Genomic DNA, 20,130 nt, shown 5'->3' with positions numbered 1-20,130 from the left:
TTCCTGTATCTGAGTGTCAAAACCATTTTTGGTGGGAAGATTTTTTTATTACCCTGTTATATAATTAGCTTTAACAGAGAGGAGTAAAGATGCCACTTCTTGGTACTGTTATGTTCTGAGCCAAACAAAACTTCAACTCTTGAAGATCTGAGCTCAGATTCCAGTGTTGCCACCCTGGGCAAATTACCAGTTCTTTTACTGGTAAAACAGAACTCATAACATCTATTGTTAGGGTGTGAGATTTGAATGTGATGTAAACAATCCGAGGCACTGCATACAGTTCAGTTTTTCTTTTCCCTCTAAAAATGAGTATCAGAAGTAGCTATTCGTTAGGGTCCTTCCTGTATTGATAAGAATGATTCCAAGCTTTTCCCTTTCAAGTATCTAAGATCCTCTCTGTTATAGGGGGAAAAAAATCATAATATGTGATTGAAAAGCCAGACACAAAGTGTAATTCTAGGAAAACTACCTGTGAATTTTCACCCTGTGAAATGAGGGGGAAGGAAGAGCCTTGTGTCTTGCCCTGTCTACTTCTGGTTTGGATTTGGCAGTTTAAGTGGGGAACAATCCAGAATTCCAGCTCTGTCAGGAAAAAGCAAACAAATGAAACAGATGACAAATAATTTCTCTAAGACCCGAAGCCAAACTGGCTCCGATAGCTGCTGGAATGGTAGTAGGAGCCAATTTCCTGGAATATTTACAAAATCATTTGTAAGGATAATATTTTCCAGACGCTCCCAGGGAGGGCTAAGGGTAGATTTTTAGTCTGCAGATTCCAGAGTTGGCATATGCTCAAGAGACAGTTGCTCAGACCACCTTCTCCCACTCTTAACTCCTCCCTCCGGCCCCCATCCAAAGGCCAGACCAGACTTGGGCACTGAGGTGGGGCAGAGGCTGTGGCCTTTGCCCTTCAAATATATACCAGAATCGAAAGGGGTCAACAGGTACGTACATAGCTACCCAAGTGGAATGTGCTTTATGGGAGGTGTTACCGAACTGCTTCAGAAAGACAGATAAGAACCAGAAAAGCTTCCCAAGAGGAGGTGACTGAATAGTCCAGGACACAGGCAGAAGCTGAGCAGGGGAGGCAGTGGGCATCCTAAATCGAGGGAGGGAGGGAGGGAGGGAGGGGTGTCTGGTGAAATGGATCTGAGGCCTGACCTATATAGGATTGGAATGCGTCAATTAGAAATGTTTTTAGCTGAAAGTAACAGAAACCTTGACTAACAGAGCCTTGAGTGATTGAGGTTTGTTTTCCTCAAAATACTCAAAGGTATGTGGTTACTGGCGTTGATTCAGTGGCTCAAGAATGTCATCTGGGAGGCAGGTTCTTTCCATTTTTCTGCTCTGACATCTTTAACGTGGTGGGTTTCCATCTTTGTACTTCTCACCTCATATCTGCAAAATTGTTGCCACAGATCCCGATCCCATTAACCAGTGTTATGAACAGGAAAAAGGGAAGGAGTTGGAAAGAGCTTTCCTTTAATCAGGGAGGAAAAAATTTCCCGAGAGTTTCCCAGATTTTCCATTACATCTTATTGGCCCAAATTGGGTCACATGACCATCTTCAGAGGAAAGGTTGGAAAAATATCTGGACCAGAAAAAAGGAGAAACATGAAAGGCCTAGAAAGATCATGACCACCCCCCGGGGCTGGGCATATTGCTGCCTTAAACAAAGTAAGTGTTCTCAGCAAATAAGAGGGATTACATAGCCATTAGATGAGCAATTAACCATAACTGCAATTCCATTTTTGAACTTTAAATCCAAATTCGAGTGAAAGGAGAGTTCTAATAGGGGGAGGAAAAAAAAAAAGCCCAGATGACTCCAAATCATACCTCTAGTTTTGCAGATTTATTTATTCTCCCCTCCTAGGTCTTAAGAGAACCTTACTGCTATGCCTAAGAACGACAGGCTTCCAGAAACTGCAGACTCAGATTTAGATTGAATTTCTTGCTGTGGTTTTTGCCAATTTTACCTGTATTACAAATTAAATTTCAAAAGGAGGAAGAACTTTATTCATATAAAACCTCTCAATACATCTAACACATTTCCAACTTAATGAGGAAATAACCGCCGTCTTCCTGACGCACCGCAAGGCCATTCAGTCATTCGCTCCACAAACACTGACGAAGTACCCTGACGAAGCCAAGTGCCTCGTTACCAGTCAGTACCCAGTCTGACCACTGGCCCCCAGTCAGGTTTATATCCGTAACAGTGCGGCAGACACGACACTTCAATAATTCTGAGAACAAACTCCTTCCTCCTCCTTCACAGACTGGGCCTCACCGCTCCAAGTGTGGCAGGGCACCTGTCACACATCACCAGGACATGACCCGAACGAAGCCTCTGGCTCACTTGCGAGGGGAGAGGAGGGCCAGAGACGCCACCGCTTTCCCTCGCAGACTCCACAGCACTCCTGTGGGCTCTCACCAGTCTTGCCTTCACTTTCCCGGGAACAGACAGGGAAAGAAGTACTACATTTTTTTCCCTGGGGACTTAAAACTTAAATGGCAAAGACGCGGGAGGAAAGCACAGGCCTGGGAAGGTGAGAAGAAAGACATCGGGGGAAGAAGTAAGACTTGAAATGTGTATTTACAGTCTCCTTAGCCACCCCATCTCATAATGACCTGTTAACAACACGGTTACTTCACACTTTAAGCCTTTTTAGGCCCCAATCCCTCTCTGCTCCCAGGGTCCTCTTGTGTGACCAAAATAATCGGAAAAGAAAATTCATTTCAAGGGTTAATTGACGACTGAAAAAAGTTTAATAGACATTGAGGAAAAAGGCCTCAGAAACTGCCTGATCCAAATTAAGGGAGAGGGGAAACTAGTATTCTGGGTGACTTCCGCCAGTATAGGTCCACTTGTGGAAGCCCGGACCTCCCCAGCCAAGGAGGGACGCTGAGACGGGTATGTTGGGAGCTGAGACCAGGGTACATTCTGTGAACTGCAGCCTGGGGTTTGCTGACAAGGTCAGAATGTTACCCTTTGGCGGGGGTGGAGGCAGGGGTCGGGGGTGGCATACACTAACCTGCACCAAAAAACTCAACAGGCAAGCTGCAGTGGCTTAGAGCTGGAGAAAAAGTACCAGTCACACCTGGCCTGAGACCGCTGCCGTGGACCAATCCGGGATTTTCAGCTCTGCAAAGACCAAGGTAAGGCCTGATGCATTGTTTCCTTAGGACACATGTGGAGAGGGAAAGGTGGAGAGACAGCAACAGGAAGGTAGGAAATGAGTTCTTGCCCCTTCTGTGCAGCCATAGCAAGGGTCGGGGTCATGACACAGGGTTGCTGAGAAGAGACTGTCCTGCTTAAAGGCCGCACAGACAGAGGAACATCTCTTTCCACATGTGAGCATGTATCCTCCCTACCTTCCTGCCTCAGAAATGCGGAGCTATATCAAAAGTCACTGTCCCTGGAAATGTTTCCTCCATCTTCACGATGCTTCTAGAGCCCACCCCCACCCCTGACCAGCTGTCACCAGGGGAGCGATGGGCGCCCACATTCTGGGAGCACAGTTGGAAGTGACAGCAGCCAGCAGAAGGCAGGCGGGAGGCACAGGAATGGGGGTAGCAGCACGAGGCCAGGAAGGGGGACAGAGATGGGGAGAGGGAGAGGCCACACTGAAGAGCACGAAGTCAGTTCCCAGATATTAATTCTTTCCTTCAGTTAAAAGTCACTCACTTTTCTCAGTGTAAATAGTGTACCTTCTGTTCACCACAGCTGTGGGCTTCGGGCCACGCGATGTCCTGCTGCAGTCATGGTCGAGTTCCTGGCCCTCCTCTGCTTCCAGAAGTCACACAGTGTCAGCCTCGTTTCTTTGTAGTTACCCTTTTCACAACTGTGGAGGTTTTACAAAATCACTGAGGCCCCAAGACCACATTCCTGATCTCAGGGTCACCTCAGTCCCTCACGCTCCTTTCCTCGCTAACTGCACAGGAAGGACGTGCAGAGCTGGCCCCAGCACCACCAGGACAGGGCGAGAAAGGAAGGCACAGGGTTGTGGCGACTGTGAGAACAGTCTTGGGCATCCACAGTTAAGCTAGCCTTGTCACTCTGCACAGCCTCAGCCCAGCCCTACAGAAAATACTTACTGCTTTTTCTTATATCTCCTTCTTGGTCACTCATTTTTCAGGTACCTCAACTGTGTATGTGAAAATGAACACTGAAGAGAGAAGCAGCAACAGGACAAGGCGTTGGAAGAGAGAAAGTTTATCAGGTATCTTAGCAAAGTCCCAATTCAGCTGAATACTTTTGTCTTTGTGGTGCCAAAAAACCCACCCATTGCTCTGCCAAATGACTTATCACGGGGAAAATTCAGGTACTCTAAGGGCTTGACTACTTCTCTGATTGCCACTGCTCCCAGTGGGTGCGTCCCTTCTGGCCCTGCCGGGGGGCAGCCTGAGCCCCACTGTGAGGAGGACGTGCTGTAGCAAGTGGAGGAAGCTCCTTGAGGGTAAAGGAAATTGATTTTCCCTAACAAGGCATCGTCAGAGGGCTTAGAAACTCAGGGATGTGACAAAAAACAGGCAGAAACAATTTTGTCATCATTCACAGAACCCACAAGGAGATAAATACTCAGGCTCAGCCAGAACATACTATGTGACAACTCACCAGTTTGGGTTTCATCACAAAAGTAAGGTCTGAGAGCAGAGTAAAAAGGTAAAGTTCTAAATTAATACTGACCAGACAACAAATGCAAGCAAAAAATATGCTAGGTATCAACTGAGAAACACTTTTTATAGATCAAGAAAAATGTAACAGAATAAGCCATAGCATTTATTATTTTTTTAATAACCAAACCAAAGGTTGTATTTCAGAAATGGGTAATAAAATGGACTATCTGATGAAGAACAGGTAAGATTTGAGACAATTTTTTTATCCTGCAATTTCAGTCTTAACTTGGTTGGCACTAACTCTAGGATTTTATTAACACAGGAAATAGTTGATTAATATAGAAAACAACCATAATTCTATTAACCACCCCAGTGCACTATTTTGCAGTCTCCCTAAAGATGGAGGAAATACTGAGAAGCATACTAAGTGTTTAATGTAATCAGACCTAGTGGAAGGAAGCTTACCATAGACAGGATTTCTTCAGCATATAGATGGACTAAAAAACATGTTTTGGAATGGAGACATCTATTTGATTTTATTTTATGATGCGAAGTTGTCCATACCTGATTAGTTAGAGGTAGAAAGACATTCATTTTGATTGTCTTCAAGGAACACAAACACAGTTTCTTTGTCTGCTCAACTATACTCTGCAGTCTGTCCCAAAAAAATCAAATTGTACTTCTCTGTTCATTCCAGCTATACATTCATTATTGTGCTCTGCTTCCTGATAGTTATTACATTTTACATAAAGATGACTAGTTATTATCAAAAAAAAAAAAGATAAATCATAGAAATGCACCTTTTGACCAGTAAAATTTTACTGAACAATCTCATATTTCAGTAGAATTTGTCTTTAAATTTCATAGTCTTTTAATGTGAATGAAAACAATAACTTATGGACTAAAAAGTTTTCCATTTACCCTGACCTGACAGGAAAAAATATCATAATTTCTGAGTAGAGAAAATGAGATGCAAATGCTTTCTTCACTGCTGTAATACTTCATTTTTAAAAGTAAACACAGTACCAGTCATCATTGTGATTCCAGTGAGTAAAAACTTAAAACGTAATTTATTAATCAATTTGGAAGTCTGAAGCCAAAATGATCCTTTAACAGTACTGCCTAACAGACAAGTCAACCTTAAAAAGGTAATGACAATGCACAAGTTTGATTAAACTAAAGTGGCCCTCTGTTACCATAGTACCAGTCTGTCTTTTTGTCGGGTTTCAATCTGCCATAACAGCAAAGGTTAGGATTACATGTAAACAGAAGAGGGCAAGGCGTGATGAAACTGAATATGGAGGGTTAAGCGTCTTAAAACTCTAGGTTATAGTTCTTGTTGCAACAGAAGTTCTACTGAATAATTTTCAATAGTCTAAAACTTTTCAGCAACGAAATTGTATTGATAACATACCATTATCCCTGTATGTTACATTAACTGGAGACATCACGACCGCTTAAGCCCTGTATTCATTTAGAAAAGAGTAAATTTTCCCTGAAAAACCCTAAAGCATGATCATGCTTCAATCAAAGCTGTCCTGAACTACCTTATAAGCAGCAGTGACTACATTTCGTCACTTCTTTAACAGGAATAAAAATAGAGACAACACTTTTTTGAAAAGAGGCTACAGAACCTGCGTTCAATTAGTGAAGAAATGGACCTTTTAACAACCACTGGACTTCTACCATGATACAGGTGAAACAGCTGAGGAAACAAACTGCCAGACTTGCCCAAAATACTTTCTGTTCCATAGGATTTGATCCCTTCTGAGTCAACAATGGCACACAAACTTACCTATGAAGAAGTCAGTCCTAATAAATGAAAACAAACATAAGAAACCTACGGGAGGTTTACAAGGAACTTCATTTGCTCTTGAATATTCAAGTGTAATGCTTCTATAAAAGATGAAAACGTTTCAGCTTTACCAGATATGCCCATCCCCGTCTGCTCCTAACCTGCCCCTAGCACTCAGGTTCCCCGGGCTGTCCAAGAGCCCAGCTGACGGCGGAGAGAGAGAGGGAGGTGTCGGCGGAAGACGAGCATGGACACCACGGCACTCATCCGACAGTATGAGGCCCGTCTCTGCGTCCCTGAAGTAAGAATGGCCACTTTCTCCAAGTAAGTCGCTCTATACTAAAGCAGCATCGTCTGTAAAAAGAGTTACTCCATATCCATAACATCTCACCGCTATACTTACCAATTCAAAAGTTAGAGAAAAAAAAATATACAGACCAAATCCATGTACCCGTGATCCTTTGTATCCTAAAAATGTAGACATATTCTTAGTTTTAACCAAGAATTATATTGGAATGAACTAAAACAGCTTTTAAAGTAATTTTAAGTATACTCTTATTTGTTACTACATTTTACATAGATTATTCAGTATTGCTTGTGGACATAATTTAATCGATAATATATCATAACGTCAACCACTGCAGTGATCCAGAATGAGATTCTGGCTATAGAGAGAGCTTAATTATTAAGCAACATCTTCCTAAAAAGCTTCTGTATTTCTGATAGGTAAGAAAAACAAACAAAAAAAGAGCATCTCTCATTAAAATAACACTGAAGTTCAAGCTCGGGCCCCCTTTTTGCATTCAACATAATTAACTCTCCAGGACAAAATAATGAAACATTAAGTCACATTAATAAGTTACAGTCATCTTCAAGAAAATTCGATGGGCGACTCTGGTGGTACAACTGTGTATCTTGGATCCAACCTAGGGGTGAAGTCCTGAAAGTGTTTAGATGCACTAGTACCAAAAACATCAAGGGCTTTCCGGTTCATGACAGCAAATCTGTAAAACACAGGACACAGTGAGCAAATACTTATTTTATAAACTTCATTAAGATGGTCCACTCTATTTGACTTCTCTTTCATGGGACAGGGAGACAGAAAAGGCTGACGTGGCAAAAGACTCCAAGGCAGATTCAGAAGTCACTTTGATATTCTCCCTCAAGATTCACTGTCTCGTATTTTCTTTAGAGATGATAATCCCCAAACCTGGAACCCCAGAAATTATCATCATGTCAAGCCCTTCTAGAGTTCTTTCCATGAGTGTCAAATAGAAAAATAGGTTCATTGTGATTTTTCTGATGAATAAAATCACAGGAAACTACATAAACAATGAGTGAGCTAATAATTCACCAATGAGGCAAAGGTATTAAATGTAGTTTCTCTCAAAATTTTAACGTCTCAGAAAACACATCCAAGTGTACAAATATTTAATGACTGAATGGAAAACAACATATTAGGTTTTCAAATTTCTAAGAGACATAAAATTTTCAAAACACACATATTTAGCTATGTGCAAGATGGACTTTGTGTGTCTCTGTGCCTGACCGTATCTTCTCTGGGGAAGATGTCAGGGAGAAATTAGTTTTGAGTCATTGGCCAGAATCAAGATTCCAAGAGCCAATAAATAAGATTTTTTGTTCCTTTCCAAAGTCAATCCCCTTCCAAAATCAACTGGTTAAACTCAGTGGTGTCCAAAAAAATCTAAAGGACAAAGAGATAAATGATTCAGTAATAATATAAAGGCTACACCGTGTCCTGGCTAAGGGGAAGAATTCTGAAGCCAGACTGCCTGGCTCACAACTTACCAGCTCTGTGACTCTGGCAGGTGCTCTAACCTCTCTGTGAAGCTCAGTTTCCTCACATGTAAAACCAGGATATTAATAGTACCTATCTGATAGAGCTATTTTAAGGATTAAATACATACGTATCTATACATGTGTATCTTAAAACCATTTCTGGGACATAATAGCAAACCGTTGTATGGTGCTTACTATAATTAATAACAGTAATACTAATGGCATAATACTGAGTGCCTGCTAGGTGCTGCTACAAACATCATGATTTTTCCACAGCCATACAAAGTATGTATTACTGTTTCACCATAGAGAGAAAGAAACTTGAGGCGCAGGAGGGTGAACAACTTTCCCGACCACTGACACAGCTGAAGGTACTGAGTGGGAGTCAAACCTATGTCTGTTCAACTCCGAAGCTCATGGTCTTTCTATTAGGTCAAGCTGCCTCCCAAAGAATTAGATTAAAATCAGGAAGTGCTAACAACACAATAAAGAACATGACAATAAAAGCAAAGGAAAATACGCTTGCAAAATCAGGCAAAAGAACATGAGTTTTTCCACAGTGGAAACCAGTCAATTGTTTAGGCATGATTTCTAATGACTCTGTTTACTATTTTTAATCAAAAAGAAGAGCCCAAAGATTTAAAAAGAGAGGCTTAAGTATGTTATGTAGTAACTAATTATCAGTTTGCAAATCAACATGATATAAATCTAGAACACTTAAAAATATCTAAAATAATATAGGGAAAAGAATAGCCAAGATAATGTTCACTAAAAGAATGCCCCAGGTTATTAAGTTTTAGGTCATATTTTATTTATATCTAGATACATCCTTTACCACTGAAAGAATATTCCCTCAGGCAGACAAAAATACTCAATATCTTTTTTATGGAAATTGCTTTTTTTTCTATGACCAATTAAAACATGTCAGTCGCTTACCTGCCCTTGGTGAGCCTTAAAAGGAACTTCCAGTAAGACGGTCGCAAGGTCTGAACTTCCATGACAGCCTAAGATTAGAATAGGCAGTCTGAGCCTTCTTTTAGTAGACAGCAAATATTATCAGCAGTCTTAGGCAACAGAATTAAATTTATTTTTATTGCCCATTGTATATTAAAAAAACAAGTGATGACAGTAATAACAAGAACGTATTTATGTTTAAGCTGACGACTATCAAGAATCTTTGTAAATATGCCTTCAAATAAGAATATTGCTCCTGAAATAATAACTGAGTTACACTAGTCATTAGGAAGCATTTACTAAATACCCATTAGATAGCTGGCACTTCACTAGTTATAATAAGTTCACCAACTTAACATTACTGTCAGAAAGTGCGAATAAAAGCTGTCCCCACAATTCTGCAACAGCCCTAAAACCATGAGTATCAATAATGCTGATTACAGAACTTAAAGAGATTGAACGATGCTTCTATTAAACAGGGTTCTGCCCCTGTCCTCACTGCTAGAGTGATACTGGGGAAATGCAAATATTATTTATGTCCACGGTATCTTTTTTCCAGAAGTACAATTAGGGCATTCTAGCCAAGGTACTAGAATGATAACTTACCTATAAATGTTGTACTATTTAAAAGCTAAGAACTGTTGTATTCATAAAACATGATCTGGCCCATAAAGTTAACATGTTCAATGATTTGAAACTTGCAAGCTACCTTGCTGGAAAAAAAACCAACCAAAAAAGCACAAAATGTAATAAACTGAAACGTTCCCAGGCCTTTACTTTTCCCCCAGCGGTTTAATGTGCAGTAGAAACAGAATTACTTCTATTCCTCATTTCAGAAGGCTGTACTTACTGCCTGGAAGCAAATTGCCGTGGAGATGGAATAGATGATAGTGTCTGCATGGGGAAAATAGGGAACCTTTCCTGCTTCAATGCCTTTGAAATACATTGTCTACAAAACAAGCACAGTGCAAGATGTAGAAAGACAGCAACTTAAAATCGCATCAGCAGTAAGGTGGAGCAATATGCTCCCTACCTACAACCATGTTTTCTACCTTCCAAAATCCTAACAGTCCTTTCAGAGCTCAAATCATAGGTCGCATCTTCCATGATGGCGTTAAGTGTCAGCCTTTCCCTCAGTCCCTCACCCAAAACTCCAAATGCCAGTGGCACTTTTCTGTGAAATTCAACAGCACTTTATTTCTACATATTTCTAAATATGACATTTGTGTCCAAGTGCTCCCCTCTCTGTTAGATCTATTCATTCATTCAGCATCTAGCGGTGGTAGCTCTGTGCTGGGCGCTATACTAGAAGCTAAAGCTAGAACTTGCCTTTGTAACTGGGATATATATTTGCTGCTAAAGCAGCTAAAAAAGCTCTATGTCCTTTGGAACTGTACGTGCATAAAAATGTTTGCTTACCTCCACCAATTTGGAAGCTAAATACATGGAAATTGTTGTGCTTTTATAAAACATCATTGATATTCCTGCCAAAAATCCTGGAACAACAAAGAAGGCAAAACTGATCAAAACCTGAATATTTATTGGTTATTAGGTCACTTGGAAATGTTAATTCACTTAAATAGCAAAGAACTGATTTTAGCACTGCCTTTTGTTACAACAAAATCAAGGACAGTAATATACACGATGGCATTAAAATAGGGTGAATTCTAATTCATTATCACATATTTTTAAATTAAAAAAATTGACCTTCAGAGTTAGGAACCACAGTTCTGATATACATATTACAGGAAATTTTACATTCTAAATTTAACTTTATAAACAGCAGTGGTCTTGCCAAATGTAATGATTTTTTAAAAAATATTTTTAAAAAGCTACTGGTATCATTTCTGTTTTAAGTGGAAATGTTTATTCCTTGATTCTCCTAACAGCTCAGGTTATGTCGGGTGCTGCCATCACACTTCTCTCCATAGCACTGTCTTCATTTTACAAATGGAAAACCGAGGTGGCAGGAGGCCTGGAATTCACTAATAGTAGGGATATTACTAACAAATATCTGAAAAATTGCCTGTTTAACTTAAGTAATACATATAGTGAACTTACAGAAAGTGTTCTTTAGTTTTTATTTTTATAAAATTTAAGTTCCTAAAAATTATTAAAATACGTCACTTGCTAGTGGTCAAATCAGAATATTTTAAGAAATCTAATTTCACTTCCATTAGTCAATTAAATATTTTGTCTTTATGTTCTTCTGCGACACACTGCCTAGAATTTCTAGTCTATAGCAGGACAGATACCCAAGTCATTATATTGCCAACTCAGAACACCAGATGGCAACAGCACCCTGCCTGATACGTGAAACTTCACAAGTACAAAATGTTTCGACTAATGCCTCAGCAGGGATTCTATGACAGAGAAAGGAAGATACAAAGCCACCAGGTGAAACTGGAAACTATCTCTGATTCATTCCTACCACTGATTGATGCAAATAATAACAGTTTTTTTTATCACTGCTTTACCGGCTATTATAGCATGCAGCTCATCATCCAGGTTTCTGACCCAGCGCAGGAAGCAACTCGTACCCTGTATCAAGAAGAAAACACAATGACTTCGGTTGTTTCAGTTCGAGGAAAAGACTACGTGTAACATCTGTAATGAGTGAGTCATTAGCTGATCTTGGAGGCAAACTGGTGATCTTATCTAAAATCAAACTGAATACATGATTGGGAAAATTACAACAATAACCTGTTACAAAGTTATTGTTTATACAGACTCTATCAAGAAAGTATACAAACATTTCTCATTGTAATGATTTTTCAAAGTGAATTCATAAATTCTACTTTTGCCTAGATATAGAATGCTGGGAAAACGATCACTCCCACTGTAACAAAGAGAAAAGGCTGGATAAACTACAACTGTGTCAAGCCAGAATCCTTTTCCAGAGAAAATATTCTTCACTATCAAGGTGATAGAAGCTAAAAATTTCTCAGACCGATAGAAGCTAAAAAATTCATCCCCTGCAGACCTGCATTACCAGAAATGTTAAAGGTAGTTCTGTGGGCAGAAGGAACAAGGTAACAGATAAAAATTTATATTTATCAAAAGAAATAAAGAGCTCTGGAAATGCTAAAATGAAGGCAGATGTAGAAGACATGTTTTTCTTATCTTTAATTGCTATAAAAATGAATCATCTAAAGCAGTGGTCAGAAAACTACAGCCCACTGGCCAAATCTGGCCTGCCACCTATTTGTATAAGGCTCATAAGTGAAGAATGTTTTACACCTTGCAGAGGATAAAAATTAAAAGTATTTTGTGACATGTGAAAATTATATGAAATTCTAATCATAATGTGATAAAGTTTTATTGGAACACAGCCAGGCTCCTTCATCTGTATATTATCTGTGGCTGCTTTCACACTATAACAGCAGGGTTGAGTGGTTATGAGTGAGACCATATGTTCCACAGAGATTAAAGTATCTACTACCTGGCCCTTTACAGAAAAAGTTTTCTGACTCCTGGTCCAAAACAAAAATAGTAACAATGTATTGCGAGGTTTATAACATATGAAAAGATAAATGTATCGCACAAAGGATGGGAAGGAAGAATTACAAGTATGGTGTTGTAAGAGTCTTACACTATACTGAGTGATATAATATTATTTGAAAATGTTGACTAATACATTTAAAATGTTTATTATAAATGTTAAGTCAATCACTCAATTTAAAAAAGAGATATAAATAATAAGTCAATAGTGAAGACAGAACACAAAAAAGTACAAAATTTTTTTAAAAATTAAAATAAATTTAAAATATATTTAAAAATACTCCCCAAATCCAGGAGACCAAAAAAAAAAAAAAAGACAAATATAAAACAACTAAAAGAAAGTAGGTATCAACCGTACCAGTAAGTACATTAAATGTAATATTCTAAATATACCAATTAAAAGACAGATTATCAAACTGGATACAAAAGGAAGAACCAACGATATGTGGTCTAAAAGAAACCAACTTTTAAACTGAGGTCACAGAAAGATTAAAGAAAGAGGATGAAAACAATATACCACCAAACTTAATCAAGAGAAAGCTGGAGTAGCTATATTAATATTAGACACAGAAGACTTCAGAATAAGGAACATTACCAGGGATAAAGAGGACCATTACAAAATGGAAAAAGTGTCAGTCCACCAAGAAGATACAGAAGAAATAAGGTTAGTTTGTCGTCTTAATTATGTCCTTAGGAAGATGCAAAAAAGTGATAAAAATTTTTCATCACGTACAGTTTTAGAGCACACCGTATGAATATTTCTTACAAGAGATTTTCTGACCCAGTCATATTTTCCTTAGTTTAATACCATTAGTTTGTATTACCTAAGCAAATAATATAGTAACAAAAAGGGAAAGAAATAAAACCAAAAAAACAAGAAAAGCAGAAAAGCCATGTTTTGAGATGTGCTGGATGGTGGAGAATAACCAACTTGGGCTAAAAAGTGTTGGAGATAATCCACATATAAACATTTAAGAGAGTATTTTAAGAATAAATACAAACACTCTGATGCAAGAGATGAAAAAGAATGTGACTATAAACATAAAATCACCCATATCCTGCCCTACTAACCCTTGTATATTCAAAGACATTAGTAATGCTTCTTGGTCAAACCATATTGAAGATGCTTTCAATGCTAGTAATACTTGAATAACAAGTGGTTAGCTCCCTGTAGTTTATATTTTGTCAGTTGTTCCTTTCCATTTCTAAATACCTTCTCCATACCTACCTTTTAGAAATAAACTGTTACATAAAATGATACACAATTATCTTACCCAAAGTAATTCCAGAATTCAGTCTTTAACAATGGTGTGGGTGTTCGTGCACACACACACACACATACAGATCAACCTGAGTTAACATACTTTACCATTTAAATTTAGAATCTAAATTTCGGGTGTTTAATAAAATATCAGTAATGTGATTTCGTATCAGTGATTTCCATTAAACACAAGGCCATTACTTCAAACTGCAGGGTACTGTGTCACACACCCTACGCGCGTGTTTAGGTGTGTGTTCATACACGTGTGGGTGCATCTATAGGAACACGCAGAGAGAGGTGGGAGAATGTTAACTTTGTTGACTTGAGGGAGTGTAGCAGAAACAATGAGGAGACACAGAAAGTAAGTCACCGCTTACATAAGTTACAACAGAAAATCCTTACTGGTTCTATCAAGGGTTGGTATCAGCAAGAAGGGTCTGAAAATGTTTAAATTAATAACCAGGCAGTAAATATGATTAAGAGACAAATAGATCAGGTAGATTAATATCACTTCTGATGTTAGAAATAAAGACATTCATGTTTTCTCAGTGTCTATGTCATAGAAAAAAAGAAAACGAGTCTGAAAACCATTAATACTATGTATAAATGCAAATGTAACCACACTTTCAAGCCTATTAAATAACATTTTAAAAGAGATGCCCCCAGCCTCTATTCCCAATGTATTGTGCAAAGTTGCTGATGAGATATTTACAAGTCCTACAAAAAGAAGCATTGAAAAAAATGATACATGAGTTATTTGAACAAAAGCCGTGTTCTTTCTTTCCCCCTTCTCTGCCCTGTTCTGAAAGCCTTACCTTGTATATACTAACGAAAGAGCCCAGAAAAGCTCCAAGCTGGAAGTTTTCTTTATTGTAGAAGAGAGAGAGCAGCCGGGATGGCTGTGTAAACAGGTGCCTGAAGGCGGAGGGGATGCGGAGGCAGCACTGGATCAGGTATCCCACACTGAACATTCTGATGAAGCCCTGGGGAAAATTGGGAGGAAATGCTGACTTACAACCAAATTGTGGAGTGTGATAGATATGAATTTTACTGTCGCAGAATCAAAACAGCACTAAATAAATAATTAAGGCAAGTTTATATTGCAGCCATTTTCAAAATTAAGTCCTGAAATGTCAATTTTAAAACAATTGCCTCAAAAATAAGGGTGAAATCTAAATCTTGCAGTGAATATACTTTCTTTGATTTACAAAAACTTTGTTTCCCAAGCACTGGCCAAGCCTGTCTATGCACCAAACTTCCACTTCTTGACATTACGTTGACAATAACCAGGATTTATAAATCCTAAATAAACCACAACTGAGTTTTAGAAACAAAAGGACTGAAATTCCAAAAAAACAGTTAACAGAAACAAATGCTCTGGAAAATTTTTCTTAATCATTACTTTGAAAAGGGATTCTTCTGACAGAAAAATTAATTTGTGTTATTTGTTTAGATCTTTGGTATCTTTTTAAACAATCAGGTTTAGAGAGTTTCCCAAGAAGAGAAATAATTCTATCTGGATTTTTCTTTCTTTGCTTAATGTGTCAGGCTAAAGTATCTTGAGGGAACGGTAGCCTTAAGGTAAACTGAACAAAACTTGGAAAAGCAAGTCTGCCACAAATCCACATTTGCTGTCCATTTTTCTCCGCATCACCTGCAACCATGTATAGTGCAAAGGGGAAGGGAGAGGATGACAGGTGTCGGTCAATTTCGTTTCAGTATTTAGGAAAATGAAGTTTGATCTCACTTAAAACCAAGAGACTGAAAAATTCCAGTTATCCTGAAACAAAATATTGTCAAAAAGAATATACATGATCCAACCAATACGCTGTTCTGCTGGCCTCCGACCCCCTCCTCTGTTACCCCCACCGGAATGGGGAAAGGTCCACATTCTGAGCAATGTGTGCTGCTAACTTCCAAAGGTCAGGTTGTATCTTCTGGACAGTAGCCTTCTTTCTTAGAAAAAAACTGAATTCCTATGAAGAAACATTCATTAATTAACCTGAAATGACCTAATACCTGGTTAAAACATGGAAATTAAATAGTCTAATCAACTAGTATGAATCGCCATGCATTTGCTGAACTGAAACCGCTGAGTGTTTGTTTAATGCATGAAGTGGACAAACGTCTTTCTTGTCATTGACAGCCTTATAATATTAATCTAAGGATTCAGAGATCACATTCATGTTCAGTCATCTCATGCTGTGCCAAATGCCTCATATGTGCCAAACATTACCCTGGACGCAGGGGAAAGAGTAGTGAAGCGGATACAAAGTTCTTGCCTTCATGGAGCGTCCATGCTCATTGGAGGAAGACAAAATAAGTAATCAAACAAACAGAAAATAATTACAGGTTATAATGAGCATTGTGAAGGAATTAATCAGGGCACTGGGAGACAAATTAACAGGGAAATCTGTATCAGAGCGGTAAGGGAAGGCTACTGAGGATGTGGCATTTAAATAGACACAGAAGAGGAGCGAGAACGGGAAAACACTTCAGACAGCTTGGATCAAAAGACAAAGCCAAAACAGAGATTGGCTGGTACCAACAAAAAGTTAGTGCGAATGCAGTACAGTGAGTCACTGGGAAGGCAATTCATCTGAATGTTGACTCAGGGATGTGATTTAACATGGAGTGTAACTGCATCTATGGAATAATGAGGTGCACTGTCAAAATATTTTACTGTATTTGTGACGTACATTCCTCACCCACAGCTCTTCAAATAATTTTACATCCATGGACACAGAACTGTACATAAATTAGCAAGTTTACAGTACTGGCAAACATTTGAAAGAATGACTATTTTTTCATTGCTCAGTAATTCTAACTTGTCTAATTTTTAGCAAAGTATCACCTTCCCTCTCCCCCAAATTTCTCAAATTCCTGATGTAATCAGAACACTTTTCTCAGTTCCTGCCTGAAGCATCCCTTGCGCTAGAACTCTGTCCAGTGGAGGGAATGGCGACCCTCCGGGAGCTGGCGGGCTTGAGGCTGCTACTACTTTTCTCTTTTTTTCTTTTTTCTTTTTTAATTGGAAGGAGTGTATCAGAAAGTTCTGCACAACTAAGAAAAAACCCTCTACCCCTGGGTCCCGTCTTTGGGACCCCGAAAGGTAAGTGTTGACTTGGGTGACAGCCACCATCAACACTGGGCCCCAGGCATTCGTGTTCCTCGGCACACGTGCGAACAGTCCGTCCCCCCGAGAGTGCCCATCAGGAGGCTGGCACCGGGGTGCTGTACAGCTCTGCTCTTCTCACCGTCAGTGGAGTGGGGATCAGATGCTGGGAGGAGGAGCATAAATTTTCTAAAGCATGAGGATTGTTAGAGCGCCATCCAAAACTAAAGACCTTGTAGCAGGTGGTGCCACCTGTGCCAGACTGACGGCAATGAAAATAATGTCCTTGCCGGGGGAGTGGGGGGGACTGGGAGGTGGGGGGTGGCAGGCAGGGCGTGGGGGTGGGTGGAGTACACTGGGCCGCACTGGCACTCTGGTATATTAGGGAGCAGGGAATTTATGCCGGGGGCATAACTAACTTTCTTAATGTAGAACAACTGTGGACATGCTCCAGTTACCACCATGCCTTAAAAAAAATGTAACAGCTCTACAAGTCCAAAACCAAATGCCACTGTCCCAGACTGCGCACAGTGTGTGTGCGTGCCCGCTCACCCACCAGCCCACGGCACGGCCCGGGGCCTTCTCCTAAGACGTCTAATGAGGATACACTGCACGGTACTCATTTTAATGACTTGACTTTTCTGTCGTTGTCGTTGCTTCACTCTCTCTTCTACTTTGTAAGTTTTACACTAATAAGCCAATTTTAAAATTATCTAACTAAGGATCTGGTAAGTGAATACTGAAGGCTGAACCGTTTCCTGTTTCTCACAAATGTCTTCAAGTCACATGCAAGGAATGACAGCAATTACTGTCAGCTCTTCCATTTACTTTGAAATTACATTTTAATAAATAAGTTCTTTCTATACACACTCTCTGTGGTTATTAAAGTAGATTTTATATACTTACTTTAATGCAGTAAGAGATGCAGTTATCCTCATAGTGTTTGCAACATCTATGCCTTGGTCCATGCTTACATCTGAAATGAAACCAAAAAAACTAACATAATTAAAATGTGTGTGTGCGTGTGTGTGTGTGTGCGCGTGTGTGCGTTGATCTACTTAAAACTTTCTAACCAAAGAAGGAGAAAACGTTAATCAACTTTTCTTAATCGTGTGCATCTTTTGATTTCTCAGGACGTACAGAGGCAAAGATAACAGATTTTTTTGTCCTTTGCTGCTCCCCATTTGACACAGTGTATAAAATATGCGACTGCAGTCAAAATATTTGAATGTGGAACAGAAAAACCATACTGGTAAATATTTGTGACTAAATATGAAAAGTATGTACATGTTATCTCTATACATGCCAGATCTTTTGAAAGCTTTAAATCGCTTATTGTAGTGTATAACAGTCATAAATTATCCATGAAGTCAGTACTTGAGCAGAAATCATAATGAGAATGTGCTCAGGTTACAGGAATTTATACTTAATTATATTTGAGAGAAAACATATGGGAAAGAAACATGATATAGTATTAGAATATAAAATCCAGTTTTTAAAATAAATATAAAAATAGATCATGTGGGAATTCAAAAGTAGCATATTTGCGATTTAACTGTAGACCGCCTAGTCCTCTGATATTTAATAAACACTTCTGCTGGAAGGACTACTGTTCAAGACACACTTATGTTAATTATTTGGTATGTTGACTCCAGGACTGTTTATTCACTCTGGGCGTAAACAAGTAAGCAGAACATCTAATGTGGTTTTAGCTCTCCCCCTTTGCCTTTGAAGAGTGCATGTTCCAAAATCAGCACCCTTTGTAACCCTTTCAGACAGTGGTTAATTCATTATCTTCATGGTCGGAACACATTAACTCTTTCCTGTTTAGAACAGTAACTTGTAGAGTGATAGTCTGGCTCCACATCTCTCTAATTCCATTTGCAAATTGATTATCAAGACCTTTCCCCGAAATCTGCAGTTCTGCACGGCAGCTGGAGTATATCGGCGGCTTTTTCTAGTCAGCGGTGACGGCAATACTTCACCCTGACCATGGTCCTTACGTCGTTAGAATGATATGACATATCTGGTCATGTGAAGTTGCTGAGTGATTAAAGCTAGGGGCCTGAAAAGTGGTGAATCAGAGAAGGACGCCTTGTGTAAACCGTCACTCTTCACACTTCTAAGTGTCCTCTTCAAAGACACTTCTCAGCCGTTGCTACATTGCTACTGCGCCCACTGAGGCTACTCTGACACGTTCTGCCATGACCTCGTCAGCTCTGATACCCAAGGCTTCACTCCCCTACATCATGCATTCTCTGCATCCCCCTGTGACCCTTGCTGACATGATGCCCGCCAGCAAGACCCCGTCCCTCTCCTCCACTAAGGTAGCACGGAACTGTTCTGCACCTGCTCAGTAAATTCACTACCACAATTCGTCCTGCCGTCTACGATCCCTTCTTTCCTCTTACCTTCTGTGTTGTGTGCTAAAATGAAGACAAAGTCTTTACATTCAGTAAAAAGTTTGAGCGCCTACTCTGTGCTCATGTATATGAGGCAACTCTTATGTTATTTCATTTACTGCACACAACACTCCTTAGAGAATGTTAACCCCAGTTAACCAGTGAGGACTTTGGGATACAGTGGTTAAATCACTTGCTCAAAGTCACAAAGCCAGGAGGGGCAAAATGAGTCAACACAGTCTTCCTAAAGGCCATCAGCTTCCTGTAGGTGGTCCCCTAACTTTCTGTATTGCCTACTCATTCCACACTCTATAAAGCACTCCAAGATTATTTTTATTGTCTGATATTCTAGTCTTAAACCATTAAGTTTATCTTCTTAAACATCTGCACTTGAAATACAAATGAAGACTTATCCATATCTAGACTTCTTTGTATAAGATGCAAATAAAGATTTCTTATTTCCAAAGCCCTAAACATTTCCCCTCTTGCAAAATGCCCTTTACTTGAGGTTTACTCATTATTCCTATATCTTCTGGAATCTCTCTCGGAACTTTTCTCTCTCCTTTCCACACCTGACACATTCGGTTAGTACATATTAATCTGTTTCCAGAAGCTCCCCATTCTAGCCTCCTGCCACTCTGCTCAGTTTGAAATACAAAAGTATTTCGATCTCATGTAAATCTAT

The 20,130-nt window shown here is 39.4% G+C and overlaps 1 protein-coding gene across 14 annotated transcripts in view; it reads right to left on the bottom strand.

Annotated features, from left to right (window-relative positions):
• Window positions 1-1,830: 1,830 nt before the first annotated feature.
• TMEM135 (transmembrane protein 135) overlaps window positions 1,831-20,130 on the bottom strand; it is a 271,979-nt gene continuing 253,679 nt past the window's right edge. For 9 of the 14 annotated variants that reach the window (XM_031460511.2, XM_031460510.2, XM_031460513.2 and 6 more), the window contains 10 exons: window positions 17,950-18,019; window positions 14,744-14,911; window positions 11,644-11,707; window positions 10,586-10,662; window positions 10,017-10,115; window positions 9,149-9,216; window positions 4,096-7,416; window positions 3,709-3,842; window positions 3,033-3,142; window positions 1,831-2,538 (listed from right to left, as the gene is read on the bottom strand). In XM_031460511.2, the coding sequence (XP_031316371.1) occupies window positions 7,284-7,416; window positions 9,149-9,216; window positions 10,017-10,115; window positions 10,586-10,662; window positions 11,644-11,707; window positions 14,744-14,911; window positions 17,950-18,019 (679 nt within the window). In that variant the 3' untranslated portion in view covers window positions 1,831-2,538; window positions 3,033-3,142; window positions 3,709-3,842; window positions 4,096-7,283. Of the gene's footprint in view, window positions 2,539-3,032; window positions 3,179-3,685; window positions 3,843-4,095; window positions 7,417-9,148; window positions 9,217-10,016; window positions 10,116-10,585; window positions 10,663-11,643; window positions 11,708-14,743; window positions 14,912-17,949; window positions 18,020-20,130 lie in introns of all 14 variants that reach the window. The other 5 variants (XM_064492790.1, XM_031460504.2, XM_064492789.1 and 2 more) reach the window with 5 other exon arrangements.

Source organism: Camelus dromedarius, chromosome 12 (assembly GCF_036321535.1).
Source record: "Camelus dromedarius isolate mCamDro1 chromosome 12, mCamDro1.pat, whole genome shotgun sequence".
NCBI lineage: Eukaryota > Metazoa > Chordata > Mammalia > Artiodactyla > Camelidae > Camelus > Camelus dromedarius.
The sequence above is the reverse complement of the archived record's forward strand: the minus strand, read 5'-3'. Positions and strand labels throughout refer to the sequence as shown.